Source organism: Pecten maximus, chromosome 10, assembly GCF_902652985.1.
Source record: "Pecten maximus chromosome 10, xPecMax1.1, whole genome shotgun sequence".
NCBI classification, from domain to species: Eukaryota; Metazoa; Mollusca; class Bivalvia; order Pectinida; family Pectinidae; genus Pecten; species Pecten maximus.
This window is the reverse complement of record NC_047024.1, coordinates 12,794,444-12,816,687: the sequence shown is the minus strand read 5'-3', so window position 1 is coordinate 12,816,687 and position 22,244 is coordinate 12,794,444. Positions and strand designations below refer to the sequence as shown.

At 35.5% G+C, this 22,244-nt stretch overlaps 1 protein-coding gene across 7 annotated transcripts in view; it reads right to left on the bottom strand.

The window, feature by feature from the left end:
* LOC117335636 overlaps positions 1 to 22,244 on the bottom strand; it is an 83,412-nt gene that overhangs the window by 34,173 nt on the left and 26,995 nt on the right. For 5 of the 7 annotated variants that reach the window (XM_033895768.1, XM_033895770.1, XM_033895774.1 and 2 more), the window contains exons 4-11: positions 18,281 to 18,352; positions 14,152 to 14,200; positions 11,463 to 11,510; positions 9,761 to 9,789; positions 7,121 to 7,193; positions 5,706 to 5,778; positions 4,338 to 4,545; positions 1,022 to 2,671 (exon numbers count right to left, since the gene is read on the bottom strand). In XM_033895768.1, coding sequence (XP_033751659.1) covers positions 1,022 to 2,671; positions 4,338 to 4,545; positions 5,706 to 5,778; positions 7,121 to 7,193; positions 9,761 to 9,789; positions 11,463 to 11,510; positions 14,152 to 14,200; positions 18,281 to 18,352 — 2,202 coding nt within the window. The remainder of the gene's footprint in view (positions 1 to 1,021; positions 2,672 to 4,337; positions 4,546 to 5,705; positions 5,779 to 7,120; positions 7,194 to 9,760; positions 9,790 to 11,462; positions 11,511 to 14,151; positions 14,201 to 18,280; positions 18,353 to 22,244) is intronic. The other 2 variants (XM_033895769.1, XM_033895773.1) reach the window with 1 other exon arrangement.

The following is a 22,244-nucleotide window of genomic DNA, read 5'->3' as shown; positions in this document are numbered from 1 at the left end:
ATTTAATAGATATTATGTTTACATGGGACCCCCCCCCCCCCCCCTAAATTTCATGATTTCCCTGAACTGGTCTTTCATCCCTTAAAGTGCAATATACTAAATTAATGGAAATTCTGTCACCAATACAAAATATCTTACCAACACCTCATGCACTGTTACCATAGCAACACATCTCACAAACTGTAACCATGACAACACCTCATCAAAGCACTGAAAGCTTGGACAGGCAAAAGCAGTCAATAATAATTAGCTCAATGAGATATGATATTTTCTGATTATAGATTGTAGTTAGAAACAAAAGAAGTAGGATATGGTTTTAGAAAAGGTCAATGAAATATGATGTCAGTTTGTTCATACTGCCAAGCCTGCTATTATAAATGTGTATACATACAAGTATCTAATAGCAACACCAATTAAAATCATGTAAAACCTTCTTTTTTCACAAATTGAGATGCATGATATAAATATACTTGATGTGGCATAAGAATTGCATCAAATGAGTTCAGGAAAGAGCAGCAAGGTAAGAATTAATAATTTGTTGTGTTATAGATGTGTTAAGTCATTAATTTTAAGTAGCTCAGCTTAACATCATTTCCCTCACCCCCAAAACTAATGCATCTAGTCATTTTCTAAAACTGTAAACGCCCTAGTCTATTACAGATATCTAGCCAAAGTTACATGCCAAGAAACATTTAAAAGATTCCTGTCACTAGTCCAAAGTCCTGCTGTAGCAGAAGATAGGATACATAAAGATAGTGACCCATAACCTGTATTAATATATACCCATGTAAATACCCAGGGTTATATGTATAGTAAAATCTACACAGAATTATACTTGTGACTGTTACGGCTCTGCTCAAGGGATTTTCTGAAGGGTCCCATGGGTAAATAGTGATTTTCCTCAACACCATATTTGCTCGAAACAAGTCCCATCTTTTCTACACGGGCATACAATCCCTCCCGGGTGTCAGGTGGGCCCTGAGTGCGATTTCTGGATGAAGAATGTGAATTATCAGGGTACCTTTGATTTGGCCCTTCACTGTAGCCATGATCGCGTGACCTTGGCCCTGAATCCTGTGACCCTGACCCTGGGTTGTACTGGTCCCTGCTGTAGGGGTCGTGAGAGTCAGGCACTCGCTGAGGTATGTTAGGTTGTCCTGTGTATCTGTCGTAAACCGAGTCGGAGTAGTTACTCATGTTGGGTGAATTGTCCTGCCCCCTTGAGTATCGTCCTGGAAGGGAATCTCCTTTCCTAATGGAGTATGGATCCAAACTATTATTAGGAGAACCATGTGTTCCTCTATTGTCTGGTTTCATACCTGGGTACTGTTCAAGGCTACTATTAGGAGACACATCTTGGTTATAGTGACCAGGAAGGGACTCTCCCCTCCTATTGTAATCGTCTCCTCTCCTAACAAACTGGGCTGGCATGGAATCAGCCTTTCGACCACCATAAGAGTCTTTGTTTGATCTAGAGTATCTTGGGTCCTCTTCAGGGTTCATCTGGCGTGGATTTTCTCGAGGGTCCATTTGACTCGGGTCCATTTGTCTCGGATTTTGTCTTGGGTCCATTTGTCTCGGATCTTGTCGTGGATCTATTTGTCTCGGATCTTGATGTGGATCGATTTGTCTTGGATCTTGTCGTGGATCCATTTGTCTCGGATCTTGTCGTGGGTCCATTTGTCTCGGATCTTGTCGTGGATCCACTTGTCTCGGATCTTGTCTTGGATCCTGTCTGTGGTCCATTTGTTTCGGATCTTGTCGTGGATCAATTTGTCGAGGATCAAACCTTGGGTCCATCTGCCTAGGGTCCTGTCTGGAGTCCATTTGTCTCGGATCTTTTCGTGGGTCCATTTGTCTTGGATCTTGATGTGGATCCATTTGTCTTGGATCTTGTCGTGGATCCATTTGTCTTGGATCTTGTCGTGGATCCATTTGTCTCGGATCTAGTCGTGGATCCATTTGTCTTGGATCTTGTCGTGGATCCATTTGTCTCGGATCTTGTCGTGGATCATGTCTGGGGTCTATCTGTTGCGGGTCCTGTCGATGGTGTCCCATATTGCCCGGATGTTTATGGTGTTTGGTACTATAACTATATGGATCCTGGTCACCAAGCTGACCTTTGTCCCCATACCCATTGGGGTGCTGCATATCCATGTGAGTATTGTTGTGAGAGTATGGGTTATTGATGTGCTGTTCCTGCCCTGGGGATCGGGATTGATGCTGAGAGTATTGTCTGTGCTCCTGGGGCTGAGTTGCTACCCTGGGATTGTTAGGCTCATCACGATAAGGATCATGTGTATATCTGTTCCTTGGATCTGCCATTCTGGGATCATCCTGGAGTCGTGGATGATTACCGAGATATTGTCCTCGCGGGTCCTTTTGATTTCCCTGCTGTCGAGGATCTTCATCTGCAAATCTGGGGTCATTCCTTGCATAATGACTTCCAGGTGACCCTTGACCTCTGACATCCTGTGGTGATCTTTGTGGTTGTTGGGTACCTGGTCGCTGAGGTCCAGGGTCGTAACCCTGTGTTACTTTATTTTGCCATGAGGAAAGTCCCCTAGGTGTTTGGTCATCATCTTCATCTTCATCATCATCCCATGTCATGAAAGGTGACTTGGGAATAAGCTTGGGGAGAGGTGTGTTGTTGTTCGTCTCCTTCTCCTTCCTGAGGAAAAAATAAAATCAGAATTAAAACACAGAACAAATTTATAACTTCATGTTACATGATTAACCTTATTTCTGATTTCTTCCTGGTTTGTCAGATTTATATAATAAATTACAGTAAAATGATACACATTTATCCAATACTCATATTTGGTTTGGTTTGGTTTGTTTTTGTTTAACGTCCTATTAACAGACAGGGTCATTTAAGGACGTGCCAGGTTTAGAGGTGGAGGAAAGCCGGAGTACCAGAGAAAAACCACCGGCCTAAGGTCAGTACCTGGCAACTGCCCAACGTAGGTTTCGAACTCGCAACCCAGAGGTGGAGGGCTAGTGGTAAAGTGTCGGAACACCTTAACCACTTGGACACCGTGGCCCCTACGACCCCAATACTTACAATGAAGGGACAAAGGGCTATACCGTAAATATTCGCGTATAGTGCACACTTTTTTTCAAAAATTGGCAAGTGAAAAAGACCACTGCGCACTATACGCAAGTACAAGCCTTTGCCCGTCAGAATGAATGTGATTTGAGATCGTTTCCTTCCACAGCAGGATTATGATTTAATACTTATATATATATATAACATATCAAGCATTAAGAAAGTAATAGTTAACAAATAATCAAAGAAATGAATAGTTATTTTGATGTTTAATTCCTTGAAATTGTGCATTTATCAGCAATTACGTGGATTTTTCTAAGTCGATCGTGAGCCACACGTTCCGTACACATACGATCTCACTTGAGCATGTTCCCGTATTCAGGTCCAAAACGATGTATAATATCTCAATTAACATCAAACAAAACTTGAAATGATATAGCAGTACTGAGTTATTTCATACTTTTAAATTAATCACCTTATAAATCCAGAGTGTTGCCAGAAACTGATAACGTTCAACTTGTTTATTTACGGAAGCTGTAACAGCACGCATGCACAATCAGGCAAGGGTAACACTAATGCCTTTATCTCGTGCGGCAGTAAAATACGATCTGACTGTGAAAACTACCGGGGTACTCTTATTTATCGTATGCACTGTAGATTTATCCATTACACATGTTTATTTTATTGATATAAAAGTTGTGACCAGCACAACGACAGCAGACTTGTTTCCGTACTGTACACAAAATGGCGGCCTGTGTTACATTACGTAGCTATACTCAGCTTACTAGTCAATCTTGTTATAATTGAAAATCACACGGTAATTGAGGGTAGGATTAATTATTTTGTTTGTACAACATCATCGATGGGACCGCTCCAATTTGCAAGCTGACTAGGCCTGTCGCGGTATAATGTAAACAACCTGTCAATCCAATGTGTCAAATATGACCGGTAGTTCCAATTAAATGGGGTAAATAAGCTTTCATAAGTTACAAATTCCTATCATCTTATGCTTTAGAATTCATCTACCGCGTAGTTGAATATTGAAAAAAAAAATTGTTCATTTAGATTTTTAGTATTTTTTTTGAAAATGAACCTCAAAAACGTACCTGCGCACTATACGCGAGTGCGCACTATACCCGATTATTTACGGTATTTACAAAGGAGCCTAGGATTTTCAGGAGATTTTATGCATACAAAAATTTTTTAAATTAGGAGATAGCAGAACTTATGAAGGATTATATCACTTTGGGATATGTAATCAAAGGTTTTAGGAACTGGCATTACTTACGAAGGAGGATTTTTGAGCACCGCTGCACATTTAAGTGCCTCAATCCAACGTGTGCGATCATCCTGTGTATCCGAGGCAAACATATATGTCTTCATATTATTATGCTCTGCTTTAAAGGCAAACTTTTTACTGGTGTCTGTGTGACTACACTCCTCAATTCTGTAACTAGGCAACAGGATAGACCCAACAGTGTGACTCTCCTTGTCATCTTAATCAAAACCAAAGCAAATTCAAAATTAATTAATGCAGAGCATTGAAAACATTTGCTAAAGTTTACAACAAGTGGACAAACTTTGTATCGAATAAAAGCAAAGTGAGTAGGGATAACATACATAAACCCACACCTAAAAAATATGTCCAGAGTCCCGGAGATATCTTTGTATGGACGGAAAGACCCATTCACAGATGTATGGACAAAGTGACTATATATACCCCTCATGGACAAAGTGACTACTGTATATATACCCCTCATGGACAAAATGACTATATATACCCCTCATGGACAAAGTGAATACTGTATATATACCCCTCATGGACAAAGTGACTACTGTATATATACCCCTCATGGACAAAATGACTATATATACCCCTCACAGACAAAGTGAATACTGTATATATACCCTTCATTAACAAAGTGAATAATGTATATATACCCCTCATGGACAAAATGACTATATATACCCCTCACAGACAAAGTGACTACTATATATACCCCTCATGGACAAAGTGACTACTATATATACCCCTCATGGACAAAGTGAATACTGTATATATACCCCTCATGGACAAAGTGACTACTATATATACCCCTCATGGACAAAGTGACTACTATATATATACCCCTCATTAACAAAGTGAATGCTATATATATAACCCTCATTGACAAAGGGACAACTATATATACCCCTCGTGGACAAAGTGACTATATATAACCCTCATTAACAAAGTGAATACTATATATATACCCCTCATTGACAAAGGGACAACTATATATACCCCTCACAGACAAAGTGACTATACTGTATATACCCCTCATGGACAAAGTGACTACTGTTTATATATCCCTCGATCATGGACAAAATGAATACTGTATATACCCCTCATGGACAAAGTGACTACTATATATACCCCTCATGGACAAAGTGACTACTATATATACCCCTCATGGACAAAGTGATTATCATAAATATACTCCTCAAGGAGGGATATAAAACAAAGTTACCTGTGATCCTACTGATGTATAAGGTCACTGACATGTGGTTATTGTACCATGTAGGAGCACCACACTACAAAAATTGTAATTTGTGGAAAAACAAAAATTCAAACAATATCCTGTTATCCTAATTACCATGATAAACATGAACCTACCTTTGTAGAAGAAGAGTCCGAAATTAGACAGGACACACCAACGTTTCTTCCATGTCTTCCAACTTCCACTCTCCTGTTAATATAAACAAATCCAGTTTCTAGTTCCTGCTTTAACAGGTAGCAATTCTTAAGTATGTATCAATTATGATAATACCTATTTCTGGGTCAGTGGAACATGTACCTCAGGGTCAATGAGGAAGTCATTGTAATCAGTTCATACAAATGTTCAACAGTGTATTTAATTTAGCTGTAGTCCAAATGTTCAACAGTGTATCTTATTTAATTGTAGTACAAATGTTCAATAGTGTATCTTATTTAATTGTAGTACAAATGTTCAATAGTGTATCTTATTTAATTGTAGTACAAATGTTCAATAGTGTATCTTATTTAATTGTTGTACAAATGTTCAATAGTGCATCTTAGCTGCTGTTCAAATGTTCAACAGTGCATCTTAGCTGTAGTCCAAATGTTCAACAGTGTATCTTATTTAATTGTAGTACAAATGTTCAATAGTGCATCTTAGCTGCTGTTCAAATGTTCAACAGTGCATCTTAGCTGTAGTCCAAATGTTCAACAGTGTATCTTATTTAATTGTAGTACAAATGTTCAATAGTGCATCTTAGCTGTAGTACAAATGTTCAACAGTGTATCTTAGCTGTAGTACAAATGTTCAAAAAAGTATCTTACTTGTAGTACAAATGTTCAACAGTGCATCTTAGCTGTAGTCCAAATGTTCAACAGTGTATCTTATTTAATTGTAGTACAAATGTTCAATAGTGCATCTTAGCTGTAGTACAAATGTTCAATAGTGCATCTTAGCTGCAGTACAAATGTTCAACAGTGTATCTTAGCTGTAGTAAAAATGTTCAAAAAAGTATCTTACTTGTAGTACAAATGTTCAACAGTGCATCTTAGCTGCAGTACAAATGTTCAACAGTGTATCTAATAGTAGTACAAATGTTTAACAGTGTATCTTAGTCGTACAAGTGTTCAACAGTGTATCTTAGCTGTAGTTCAAATGTTCAACAGTGTATCTAATAGTAGTACAAATGTTCAACAGTGTATCTTATCTGTAGTACAAATGTTCAACAGTGTATCTTATCTGTAGTCCAAATGTTCAACAGTACATCACATCTTACTAACTGGTACACATATTTATTAGTGTATCCTGCAGTACACAGATAGACAAACATGATGTCAGGCCTTCAGGCCATAATACATGGTCAGTGGTTCCTCATTATAAACAGTCATGAAAGATTAGGCTATGGGAAAGTTGGATCTCATTCAAATAGATTCACTTCACATTCCATTCTTTAGCTCTCCTCCCCGAGGCTCTATACATACATGTAAGCCAGTCCCACCTAACTCCCCCTCCTCAACTAGAATACCCCTCCAACCTAACTCCTCTCCAATACCTGTCTGTACAGCCAGCCCTTTAGAGTTACCATGGCGTTGTCGTCTCGTTTGGCAGGTGGTGCTTTAAGTGGCCTACAAAAAATAGGGACAAATATATGAAAAGTCACTTTGATGACAGTTATTATTTGACATTCAATAACATGTATTCAATAATATGTATTTATTTTCAATATTTTTTTTTCCAAAAAGGAAATCTCTCATATATTGAATATCTTAAGTTATCTATAACCATTTTAGGAACATAATTCATTTAACCTCTGTATACCTGGTACCGAAAATTTATTAATCTGGTAAAAATGTTGAAGTACACCTGATTTCAAGCTATAAACAGACTTGGAACACCTGGGACCAGTTATTCATTTTACACAGTTGTACCAGTATCTATTTTGTACCTGTGTCTATTAAAAATACATTAGCATTCTAGCTAGCTCAAGGTTATACCCACACGAAGAATGACAAGTGATCTATAGAATTACTTTTTCTTCTGACCATTAAAACTAAGCAGTGGTAATAGCAGTGAGTGCAATTAAAAGTCTTACTGATATATACACCCCAATTCTGATATTAGAATTGTCTGTAGATCAAACAACTTAGGCAATTAGTCCAAGGTCAACAGAGGTCAAGGTCAAACAGTCCAATTTCAACAGAGCTAAAGGTCAAATGGTCCAATGTCAACAGAGTTCAAGGTAAACAGAGTTCAATGTCAACACATCGAGGTCAGGGTTAACAGAGGTCAATGTCAAAAGAGGTCAAGGTCAAACATTCCAGTGTCAACAGAGTTCAAGGTCAACATAATCTAAGGTCAAAAGAGGCCAAGGTCAACAGAGTTCAAAGTCAAAAGTACCTGATGTCAACAGAAGTCAAGATGGCAGTAGACGTATCATATCAGTATGTTGTAATTTTGTTTGAAAACTTCATATAAATAAGAAGCAAGATGATTTACATACATATATATAAGTTGTTTATAAAATTTTATAAAAGTGGATATTTTTTTGCTAACACTTTCATGGAAGTTGTTTGTACCATATCACACTGTACAGCGTCATGACATCCAGCAATATCAGTGAGAGTATTGACAGGATACTTAATTTATACACTGCTTTGAATTGAAATTAATTCAATAAACTGTAGACATATCACTTAAAAGTATCCTAACAAACATACCTCATCGTCCTTACTGCTGTGTGGTTCACCAGAACTTATATAAATTCCTACAAGGCCTTGTTTAACTCTTACTCACATATACACAATATTTTCCACCAGAATTTTTAGTGTCTTCTACAAACTGAACAAGATGTGTTTCTTCTCACAATACAGGCCTGTATCCCAGAGCCTGATAAGTGGTAACCACATACCACAACATCACAACTCACTCACGGGTTCCACTATCTCGTTAATTGCACTTTTAAAACAATTATCAAACAATGCTGTAGAGTGTTGAACATGTGTCTGTGTACCAGTGGTGCACCAGACCAGGGGTGTAACCGTCGGTACTGATGAGTCGACAGCTATCTCTGCTCAGCCAGACATGATTGGGATAGCAGGTGTAATACTACAACCTAACTTTTATTTTCCTTACGCCTTCTAACAGTTCTCTCAGAAGGAGCATACATTTCAATATGTCTCAGTTCTCTCAGAAGGAGCATACATTTCAATATGTCTCCGTGGAAATATGTTCAAAGTTGTCCAGAGTTCAAGGTTAGGTAAAAAATTACCCACGATCAGATTTCCAGAGCCCCTGTTTTATAATATAATTAGATTTTAGTACAACTTTTCAAAAGTTCAGGATAAGTTTAAAAATCTTCACGTTCAGTGTCCGTGTAATGGCTTGTTTCATATATCAAGATTTCTGTGGTAGATGTCTGGCCACTATGGACAGCAATCCCAGGGTTTGAGAGATATGCAGGTTGATGAGGAGTATGGGAAAGTTTCTTGGCCAACATAATGACCTCATTGTACTTTAGTGTTGTACTGTATTAAGTTTGATGTATTTGAAGCTCTTTAAAATGTCTGGAGATTTTTGTTCTCACTATCCTGGTTCTATGTATACCTGTATTTGACTTAGTTTTAAATGGATCTTATCTTCAATGAAGCAGAATTGAAGATTCTCTCCCTTATAGAGCACCTGATCTTGATCTTCTATGTTTTTTTAAGGGTCTCTATATGAATCTATCTTTTATTCATATCGCCATTGTTTTATCGCTATCTTGTTAGATTTGTTTACTGTTTGCTGTGTTTATCACCAATGAACAGCCAGGGTAATTTTGAGGCAGGGTATATTTGTAGTAGTTGGTGACTACCTCAATGGACAACATATAGAAGGCAAGTCACATGCCATCTAAAGCAATAAGGGTAAAGTGTCTTTGTCTTGCCCAAAGGACATAACCATGACAGCACAGACCAGCCTTTTTCTCAGCTTCGTGAGAATCACAACCCGACACAGTTAGGGTTCACCTTCGAACCATGTACTTTTGATCTTTGGAAATTAGGTGGCCATGGCTCTAGAACCAACAAGAGCTATCCCAGTCCCCCACATCTTGTTAGAATTACACTTCATTACCTCACCACCTATCATCACTCAGAGAAATCTTAACCTAGAGTCAAGAATTTCAGTAATTTCAAAAAACCATACAACATACCTTAATTTATTTGGCGAATTGACCTTTAACTGCAAAAGAAAAAAAATTGTAATTATACAAATTGAAATGAACATTCTGCCCTCATTAAATTCAAATTTAATTTCAGTTTATAAATATAATAACATTAGTTATTTACTTTTCATTTCATGTTGTATCATATTTGACCTTAATCATCTCACCTGATATATTATCACCTGGTCAGATCGACATATATGACCGGTGTATATAACACATTTACTAACATTGATGATAGTACAGAGAAAAAAGATATTTGAATTGCAATATGAACTGTATGTGTACCATCCCTAGAAATCATCACCATATCATGATCATTCGAGCTCTTGAAAACTGATTCTCCACAACTGATTGTCATGAAGTTTAATATAAACTAAAACAGAAATTTCTGTACTTTTTTAATTTGTGCATTTGAAAAAGTTTGTTATAAATTCATTTTCTACATTCAAACTAAAGTTTGATATATTAATTTTCAAAGGATTATATTAATGGCATGAACACACCAAAAATCAGGTATAAAGATTTAAATAAAAGCCCACAAAACTGTATTAGATTCAAGAAAACAAAAGTAGCCAAAAAGTGTTACAGCTCTGAAATTAGTTTTATGATTCAAACCAATCTAAGAAATCTGACTTACAAAATATTGTATGTACACATTACATAAAACAAGAATTACATGTGATAATATGTCTCGCCTGTCCCGCTTTGTCAGTATAACTTAAGGAACAATAGTACGGAAGCACTCTGTATACATTATAAACATCTATAAATATATATTGATGCATTGCAAAAAAAATATCAAATTTCGCAAAATCACTAATTTTCAAAATTCACCAAAATAATTTTCATTTTTACCGCAAAAATCACTCTTTCTGAAAAATGAGAGGAAAATAATCCTCTATGATAGAAATCATTCCAATTTCGTTAATTTGAAAACCAATTGGAGAAGCAATAAAGATTTTGTATTAATTTCACAGAATCAAAAGTTTTTAACCCAAAATAAGGCAAATAATAAAATACATGTAATCTGTAAGGTGTATTGAGATTTCCAAACTACAAAATGCAACTATATTCTTGGTTTGGTTGAAATAACATTTATCCTTTATGAGAAACTGAGCGAACACAAAAGTTTAAAATCCACATTCCAAGAATCCCCAATTTCTAGAGTCACTGGACCATAAAATCTTTAATATTTTGTTTTGTTTGAATGAAGGCTGTGTTGAGATGTCCACTATGTGATCTAACCATATACCAAATTTGGTTAATGTTAGACTTCTACTTTTGAAAGCTGGATCTAAATGTAAAACTTTGAATTGAAATGTTGATGACGCCACCATCACCGCTGGAAAAGCAACGCTTATACTTCAGGACTTCATCACAGGCGAGACAAAATTAAATCAATTATGCACAGTATTTACATAAATGTTGATCTTGTGTTTATCAAAACACCATCTATACTAGTTTTGGGTTATAATTTTTATTGTATTCTGAAAACAAAAACAACAACAAAAACAACACAGTAAAAGTTGGTAGTCTCTAAAGAAAAAAACAATGTAGATTTAAGTCTCAACACAAACAAATACCAGTTATTCCCCTTGGAAGGATTATAAAGCTTTAAGACTACTGATTCTGATGGTAAATGTGAGCATTTCAGGCATAGAGTATAAGAACAGCCAAACCAGGATACCTTGTCTAGATTCAGCTCATTAGGGGTGAAGATTCTCCGCAATGGATACTGCAGTTCAATATAAAAATCTCTTTAAAAAAAGTCTTATTTCAATGTATAAATCAATCAAGATTTATACATATTCCCAGATACCTATATATTGCTTTAATAATTCATTTGATGACAATATAATATAATGGTTTACATTTAATTAACGAATTGTTTATAAAACCAAAGTTTTTAAGTCTTATTTAATAATACATCAACAAGCATATAATGATAAAAACCACTAATTTACAAGAGTGTGTAATCCAGAAGATAAAAATCTAAACCCTTTAAAGAACTTAAGAATTGTTAATGAACTACCTGTTGCTTTTAAATAAATTGATTAACTGCATGGATTCACAATACCAGAATTTCCCTTGGGTAACCTCATACAGGTATCGATGATTTTTAAATTTTGGAAAGCCTTGTTAACTCAAGCAGTAAAAATGTAAATCTCAACATTTTAAATTCTATTTACCAAATTTTTCCAACATATAACTTTTAGTTAAAAACTTTAGACAAGAATTAAAACTTTTTTTGCCAGTTTTAAACTGTGGCAGTTAAGGAATTCACACGAGATGTTTGAGTATTGTATCTATCTGTTTAGGCTATACCTCAATGCTGATCAATAAATCTTTACGAAGTAAGCCGAGCTATAACATACCCCTGAACAATAGCGTCCCTCCTGATCTAGTCACTAATACTATTAAAGGTACGCTCCCTTTATGTCAATTGAAAAACTCGTAAAATAAACCTGGATTTGTTATTACATCCCCCCAACAATACCTCAATGATCAGATTTAGATAACATGAACAATATTTACGTAAATCAGAATTAAAATTTAGTCATCTGCGAAATGATCTATCCTGGCTGAGTCCAGTATACAGGTATTGACGCTAGTCACACACAACTAGGCGTGGGAAATCGTTGTTTATGTACAGTTGTGATAAAAGTAAACATTTGAATCATATCTATATCTAACTATTGCTAATATTGATCCATTCGTATGTATATATCTCCCATGGTGGATAGTATTTATACAATGATGAATCGTAAATCCAGATTTAATATTCATTGCCTCAACGATATATAATATACATGTGCTGTGTCTGAATGAAGAGCTCAGTACTGTGATCTAACAGAGAGCTGTACATTATCAAAGCTATCCGAGGCTATATCCCTGTACAGGAAATAAGTAAATTAATGCTAATCATTAACCATAGTGATTCCCATGGTCGCAATAATATATTTTAACATTAATTCAACTATCAATGGAATGGAATCAAATCAATAAATTGATAAGTCAAATAGACGGAAACAGAAATCTGAACTTTATTGAAAGTCCTATTATCAAGCTACGTTCCTATTATCAATCTAATTAAAACTAGATCTTTCACTACTGCACTTAATTAATATGATGATCTGACAGAGACCCCATTAGCCGTTCCTGTGACAATTCCTAATTTACATAGGTCATCCAGTATGAACCAATCAAGAGATTATTTAGACATATATGGCAGTTTCACCTGCTTTTGCAGTATGCCATTCCAAGGTATTGACATTTGTGAAATGGATGTTGCTATTATATTAGCTTCCTTAGTACCTTCATTTGACATGGCAACCTCGGGTGACTTCTAACAATACTAAATATGTACCTGGTTATTTTTTTCGCTGTCCAATCTTGACCTAACAGTGTAGATCTGATTGTATTAATATGATCTTTGGCCATTTTGGAACAGAAATTCCTGAAGTGTGTGTCAGATCATCATTAAAAGATCTACAGCAAAATGGGTCGCAATTTGAGATATCTCATATTTACAAGCTCTAAATCATAGTGTTTGAGACCAATGACAAGATTTATATATATACTCTCACAACAAATGTCTAGACATGTATATGATGTCATCTACCAACAGCTCTCGGACTACCACAATAATATCATTTGTGACTGTTTTACCCAATATTGCCAGCATCCTACTGATGTCTGTCAATTAGTAACAAGTTAACATTGTTACATATATCATTAATATTACTCTGCTTAACATTCCAATGGGATCAAGTCAAAAATAGAGGATAATGAACAAACTGAAGTGGAGAAAAAATAATAATAAGAAGAATTTCACACTGCACTATTGATGTAATTGCTAATTCTATATATATTTAAAGTTAGGTAGATTTCTATGAATGAAAAGAAAGGGACACATAAAATACAACCACTAAAAGTTTGCCTACATACATATAGAAACATAAGATAATTAAAAGTCCCAAAGATATCAAAATGGAACATAGGTGAACTTCTAGGTTGTAAGGATATCGAAAGGTATCATTAGTGAACTTCAAGGTCATAATGGATATCAAAATGGAACATTAGTGAACTTCAAGGTCATAAGGATATCAAAATGGAACATTAGTGAATTTCAAGGTCATAAGGATATCAAAAGTGAACATTAGTGAACTTCAAGGTCATGAGGATATCAAAAGGGAACATTAGTGAACTTCAAGGTCATGAGGATATTGAAAAGGAACATTAGTGAACTTCAAGGTCATGAGGATATTGAAAAGGAACATATTAATGAATAAAAAGGTTGAAATTTCAAGCATAAAACATATTTATAATTAGCATTTACATATATTACAGTAATATTTTGTTTTTTGAAAACTGACCTGCTTGTCTGATGGACTCCCTGGAGATAGTTGTTGGACTGGTGGGGAACTGTAAAGGAATCATATAACCATTAGAATCATCACACTTCATTTGAACCACTTAAGAAGGGGATGGTTAATTTGCTTTACAGTATTTAAAACAATTCCAAAAAGTACATGTACACTTACCCAGAACACAGGTTATATAAGAGGAAAAGTTTGGTACTAATTATGGTCCACAATGCCTAGATTTTGAAACCTAAACAAGTCCTTCAAAAAGTGTCTCAGACTCTCAATCAAAGAAAAATTTATATGCATGGCCATGAAGAATTTTGAATCAACCAAAAAGTATAACCAATAAAAAATAATTGGTAAAACCTGACAAGATGGAAGTGTGTAAAAGAGGCAGAAATAAAATGTTATGCTATTCTGAGGTTGCCAAAATATTTTACTCAGCCTTTTCCTTATCAGATTCAAAAGATTTGAAAATTAGAAGAAATCAGTGTAATAATTGAGGAATTGTGATTTCAACATAATCATATGACACATTTGAAATTATATAGTTCTATGCATAAAATAACAGTTAATTGAATTTAACAATCTGGCACAAGAAAAATGTTTCCTAAGGGAGATAACTTGAAGACAACAACAAGTATAACATGTTGGCTCAAGATTTCCTAAGTATTAAAACTGTTTACCTTAATATCCATCCCTGAAAACAGTCAATCATTTGTCCTGAATTCAATTTTCCCAATAAATGATAATATCCAAAATCTGTGTGACTATATAATGCCAACTGATCACAATACCTTCGGATATATACCTGTGACTCAGGTGATATAAGGTAACAGGTGTTTGACAGGTACTAATCAACTACCAGCAGACATCACCAACGGGATGTTACACACACAATGTCCATTGGATGTTACACACACAATGTCCATTGGATGTTACATACACAATGTCCATTGGATGCTACACACACAATGTCCATTGGATGTTACACACACAATGTCCAGTACATGTATTTCTAATATATCTCTCAGTATCAAATCCCGACATTCGTCTGACTAAATCAAACAGATATATCAGGTACACGAGAGGTAGCCCTTCTATCAAATACAGATAATGCTCTCCGGTACCTATACATGTATAATGACTTATGGTAAATATCAGTGCGGACATTTCCATCAGGAGAAATAGGTACATTTCCTGTTTTCAATATTCCCTGACATAGATATTTAAGTGTCAACTATGGTAGGTATGAAGTGTACATGTAGCACTCAACAGTAGCATAATTAGCGATCTAAATGCATATCTCTTGTATCTGCTACCTCTGAAAAGTCATCATGATAAACAAGTGTCTATATACCTGGGTATATATATATATATATATATATATAGCGGTGAAAGTGTACATGTCCATTTACAAAAGTATATGAATCTATAAATAATAACCATTGAAATATCACCATATGGCATTTATAGTCAATATGAATGACAGATATACAGGCATATTCATTTTACTAGGTGTGCAAAACATAGCACATTTGCCTGCTAAGTATATACGTAGCTGGTACAATACTGATGTTAAAATCTCAGCTAATGATACAATACTGATGACAAATCCTTGAATTAAATGTTTATCGCAACTTTTTACAAATGATTACAGCAACAGCACACAGGAGGAATCTTTTTTCACAATCAACAGTTCATATACATGGTATCTGCAATATACTGACCAATTCTGCTCCATTCCTGTCCCCTTACAACAAGTACATCTCTTCATAATGACAATCGACAGAAACAGACCATACCTGATATATACCTCCCTGTGGCCTTGCCGTGACCTTGTGACAACACCTGGGGTACAGGTAAACATTAAGTATGATATTTACAATATAGATACTGTTATTTTATCTCATTGTTTGTTGGTATCAAACAGGACCTAATCATTAGCCAAAGTGGCTGTCAATCAAATATTTTGTTTCTCAGTATGTAGTTACCTCCCTTTTTTTTAATGGTACATGTATATCTATTTTCTAAACTTTTATCGTGACACACTTTATACTCGTTTGTACATATATATGTACCAACATGTCCTACGAAAATGTGATACATCTTAATTCTATAACCCACAGCTATAAAACATGTATACGTTAAAGTGTATGTACCAATGTATCCTATCAAATTTGATACATCATATATGTCGCATCAAAATTTTATTTGTTGGCTTTAAGTTTTAAATTGTTACTAACAGGATATATATCCTCAAGCAAGACTACACATATATATATTGACTATACAAGGCAAATCAATGCTTACATCAATGGTAACAAACAAATCCAATCAGAAAATGTCCATCACTGAGATTTTATGGTAGAAGGAACAGTGTCGCGGAATCCTGGGTCAATCAGAACATCAATTAGGTCTTAAAAAGGTTATAATGCTTCCTAGCCATATTCTACAGCTCATATACAGGTATATTGCTAATGGGAAATGGTTACCTGTCTAAAGTGACACCCTAGGGAATGTTCTGTACATATATCTAGTGGGGAGGATATGTTAATGAATTTTCTCCTGGACTCCATCTTTTAGACAGAAATACACATATCGAGTGTCTGGTTATCAATATGTACGATATAGTCACCGAACTTGTTATGTATGCAATTTAAAACTGGAGCCTGTCCACATACAAATGAGTGACAGAGTGTATATAAGGAACAACCAAAATGGTGTAACCCAACCATTCTTAACATCCACACTAAAACCGCCTAATCCTCATGTCCCCGGAACTGGATGAGTCCGGCACAGGTAAATCCTACACAGGTAATAAGTAAAACACAGGTGTATACAAAACAATAATCAGGTTGGAACACAAACAAGACATAGGTGTAGTAACAAACGATAATTAGGTTACATTTATCTGTGTAAATCTAACCTCACCTGCAGTGAACCGTTGTAACAAAAATCCTTGTACCCCATATAAGATCCCTGTGTAAGTGACAGGTAGGAATGTGAGTGATGCGTAGGGTGATTGAGAGGGAAGGGTCGATTGTGCGGGTCAAATCAATGTGTGATGGCCAGCTGAGTTGACCGATGATTGAAAGATTTATGATGCGCTCTGGCCCTGGTTGTTCAAATACACTCTTTTGTAAGTGTAATAGGAGTCATTTACAGGTAGGCTTCAGACACAATGTAGGGAGGTAGAGGTGGGTCGGACCACAGATTTAGGCCACTTCGATCACTTAGTCCAATGTTTACCTGTGTATGAATCGGTGTACCCTTCACCGTTTGGACAGATGACACATAAATATTTGGATACACATATATAAGCCACAATTGACTGGGAAATGTTCATACAACATACACAGAAAATTGACACAGCATTTGCATGGTCTGGTTAATCTCTGGATATTTTAGAGGTTCACCGTGCCAATATAGGGAAAAATCAAAACCTATACATGACGTTCATACAACAGTGATTTCAATGTTTTATGTCAAATTTCTGTATGAATAACTCCTTAAATTGTCACATATACATATTATGTTGAACAACGTACATAATCAAGTTTCAAAAACCTCCATATTACATAGTCACAAATGTAAGATTCTGTTTATCACACCTTCAGTCTTGTATTTATGAGAATATAAGCGAAAAAACTTTCAATTAATTGATCAATTATACAAGACACAAGAATTACAACTCCTCATATATTTATGATGACGTCAACACGTACTTAATATGACATCATTACATGATCATTACATGTGTTTTACGATATTGATGACTACATGTTAGAAAGGTCTAGTTATGTGATAATGTCATAAACATTTTAATGTGTAATATGTAAAGTTAACTTCCAATTTCGTTTTGAGGTAATCCTCCCTTTTGTCAAGGCCTAGATGTGTAGTGACATATTAGACATAAAAGAGATGGAAAGTAATAAGTGACCAAGTTCCTCATGATTAAACATGGCACAAAATATGAGACAAGGTCAGAGACCTGACATAGACCTCGTTAGACTGCAGAGTATATGGCACTGAAAATCGTAGCAGATTGATAAGCTTCCTTTTAGCAATTTTAAAGTTTTCTTTGGTTCACATCAGCTATTTAACTTCTAAAACACAACATATCACATCAACTTACCTAGGAGAAGAAGGTGCATGATGTTTGGATTTCTCCAACGGGTGGTCAAATGTCGTGGTCCCTGAATTATGACTGAAAGAAACAAGTAAACAATGTGAATGATGTAGTTAAACATCTGCAACAAACTAGGTCACTGTGTCCTAGTTATATTTGTGATGAATTCTGGTAAAACAGTTCTGCTGGTACAACGACAAGTCTCAAGTTACCATTATGACAAGTCCGTTGGAAAATGGCGAGTCTGTCAGCATTGCCACTATGGTCAGTTGGTAATATTAGAAATGTTGAATGGTCAAACTTATATATCTATAAATTAGGCGTTCAGGAGTTTGATCTGGATCACACTTCCATTGATAACAGCGGCACCATTAAATGCTACTTAGTCTAACGTAATACAGGGTTATACAATAACTTATCCTTAGAGGAATGTTGATCCAATTCACCCAGAAATATTCCAGTATGATATTCAACATATAGGTGTATTGAGCAAATGTTTGTTGACAATCCACACCTATTTGGGGATTTATATGTGTCAATGAGACACAAACAATATTTCTGATACATGGTTTCAGGAAATAAATTTAAAGTATTCATTAAAAGTTAAAACAGATATAGCTTAAAATGATAATAATGTATAACTTTTTAAATTAAAGTATCCAAGGTACAGTATTAGACAAACCACAGACCTCAAAATTGAAATCTCGGGATAGACAATGCAAGATTCTTCTGATATTTCACACTTCTATAAACCCTTTTATCAATATCAATGAAACCGAGGGAAATCCCCAAGAACATACAAACCTCCAATAAATTTAAGTCGGAAATATTGGTTCATCAACTAGATTTCAGAAGGATATATACAGAGGCCTCTGTGTGGACAATCAAAAATCAAAAAGAGGAGTAAACACTCCTGAAGCCTCTGGTCTCTGAGAAGTACACAGTTGAGAGAATTAAACCTGACTTTATCGATAACTGCAGGTAAACAAACTTCTGTAACATCCAACCATAATACAACAGAATGGAGATTTACTCCATATGTCAGGTCTCACACTACTAATTCAGACAATCTCAGGCTGAGCTGCTCTATCACATTATGTTCGTTACAATTTTCACTGAGTAAATAGAATATGACATATAGGTACTTTCTATATAAGAGAATAAATAAGAAGGGTCTTGAGATTTCAAAATTGAAAATATACACTCCTACAAAAAATAGAATAACATAGGAATACAGGTGCAAAAGTTGGAAATTCCCGAGGTGAGGGTTGATCCCAGTTAACGTTGTCCACTATAAATATCAGGGTTAACATTACTGTTGTACATTTACATGCCATAAAACCTATTCGATATCATCATTTTTCGGGTAGTGCATACTTTAAACTTTGATATAAAATAATTTTCAAATCATTTGATCTTCAAATGAACCGATGAGGGGATGGAGTCACCGGTAATAACATGTACATTTTGTAGTAAAATAATCAGTTGCGCAAGACCTGTCATAGCCATGCAACACTCAGACTTTACTGACTGACACTGTCATATCTGACACATTGACTTGGTCCTGCCTGCACATGTACAGCGTGCTGGTAATGTCAGGTATCACTGTATTTACACCAATGGTTCGACATCTTACTGTAGGACCAATACACTATGAACAGTAGTATATCTTACCTGTCGAAGACTTGTACTACTATTTTTAGCCTATACTATAGCCCAATTTTATACAGATATGTTCAATTTCAGCTTTAACTTATTGATCCATATTTTTAATTCAATATAGTATGTCAATCAATATGGGGAGAGGATGTTTACCAATACCCGTTATCGTCGTAAATAAAGAAAAGTAAACATCTGTACCGCCCCCACCAAGTTATGTTACAATGTTTTTGGCATTTCATTACAAACAGCTTTATCAATTTCTGGTTTTGGTACCTCACAAATAGCAAGTTACCTGAGTATGACAGGACACAGGTGTGTAGAATATGTAACAGGTAAGGGTTAAAGTTTCAGACTACAAAATACAGGTAAACTTTCTACCTGATGTAAACATAAAAACAAAGTCACATGAATTTAAAACCTAATGCAATATGGGAAGTCATTAAATATAAAGTATTCGGACCCAAATGCCTCAAAGTTGTTCATGCGACATAAATGACCTCCTTTATTTCAACTCTTCTACAATCAATATGAGAATATTTTTACCTGCTAGTGACCCTACCTATACACAGGTATTCAGTAATATTTTACACAAATCTTAGAGAAAGAGGTTTTAACAATTTATAAATGGTTGTCCCCAAAGCTTTACATCGTAGGTAAATCTATATTGTTGAAGTGTGCATGTGAAACAATATCTAAAGTCCCATCTTACAAACAATTGACATTATAACTCTGTATTTGCTGAAACTATTATTGGTTTATTTACAAGCAGGACATCAGTTTCACACGTGCTAATTATACATCAGTGGATATATTTCATTTTATACAATTTAAAATGAATTAATATTTTTTCTGAGACACGATGACATGATCAAAATGTAAAATCAAATTAAAGTCGTCAACAAAATACCTAATACAATATAAGAACGTAATTACCTACCCAAGAGAATGTGTCCTACATCTGAAGCCCACTGAATGACATATAATATAAATCCAGGTTTATACTTTTTGCGACAATGTCCTATGTCATCTGAAGCCCACTGAATGACATATAATATAAATCCAGGTTTATACTTTTTGCGACAATGTCCTATGTCATCTGAAGCCCACTGTATGACGTATTAGTCCAGGTTTCTATACCAGCGAGACAATGTCATACATCTGAAGCACACTGATCATGAATGACGTATAGTATAAGTCCAGGTTGCTATACTATATGTATCTATAGGTCCAGCAACTTAATCAATTAACTTATAAATGTGTCTAGTGTACATATTGAGCTGAGAAAGTCAATATTGATAGGATATATATCTTTGTTTGGTAGGTTGATAATCTACCCTTCACACAAACTTTGTGATATTATGACTTGCCTGTACTGGCTAACATTGATTAGACCGGAGGAATAGGTCAGCTAAAACAGGCCACAATGGATTAGGGCTAGAAATAATACTCAAAATTCTTGATCCTTATGTTTTAATGTGAATTTGTCCTCAAACAATAGGTACAGTTTTCAGTAGGTGTGTGAAATAAGAAACGTAAGTAGAGTAATAGTGTTTGTAGAATCTAATCCAATTATTCAGGGATTATGATATTGAGCCTGATAAGCTGTGTAGACATACAACACTTAGCTGTAACAAACTATGTAGTAAAGAATTCAGGGTATGTACAGTTTATTAGCTTGAAACTGTACAGTAAGGTATTCAGGGTACTGTGTAGGACACTTAGCTTGTCTACAGACAAACTGTACAGTAAGGTATTCAGGGTACTGTGTACAACACTTAGCTTGTCTACAGACAAACTGTACAGTAAGGTATTCAGGGTACTGTGTACGACACTTAGCGTGTCTACAGACAAACTGTACAGTAAGGTATTCAGGGTACTGTGTACGACACTTAGCTTGTCTACAGACAAACTGTACAGTAAGGTATTCAGGGTACTGTGTACGACACTTAGCTTGTCTACAGACAAACTGTACAGTAAGGTATTCAGGGTACTGTGTACGACACTTAGCTTGTCTACAGACAAACTGTACAGTAAGGTATTCAGGGTACTGTGTACGACACTTAGCGTGTCTACAGACAAACTGTACAGTAAGGTATTCAGGGTACTGTGTACGACACTTAGCGTGTCTACAGACAAACTGTACAGTAAGGTATTCAGGGTACTGTGTACGACACTTAGCGTGTCTACAGACAAACTGTACAGTAAGGTATTCAGGGTACTGTGTACGACACTTAGCTTGTCTACAGACAAACTGTACAGTAAGGTATTCAGGGTACTGTGTACGACACTTAGCGTGTCTACAGACAAA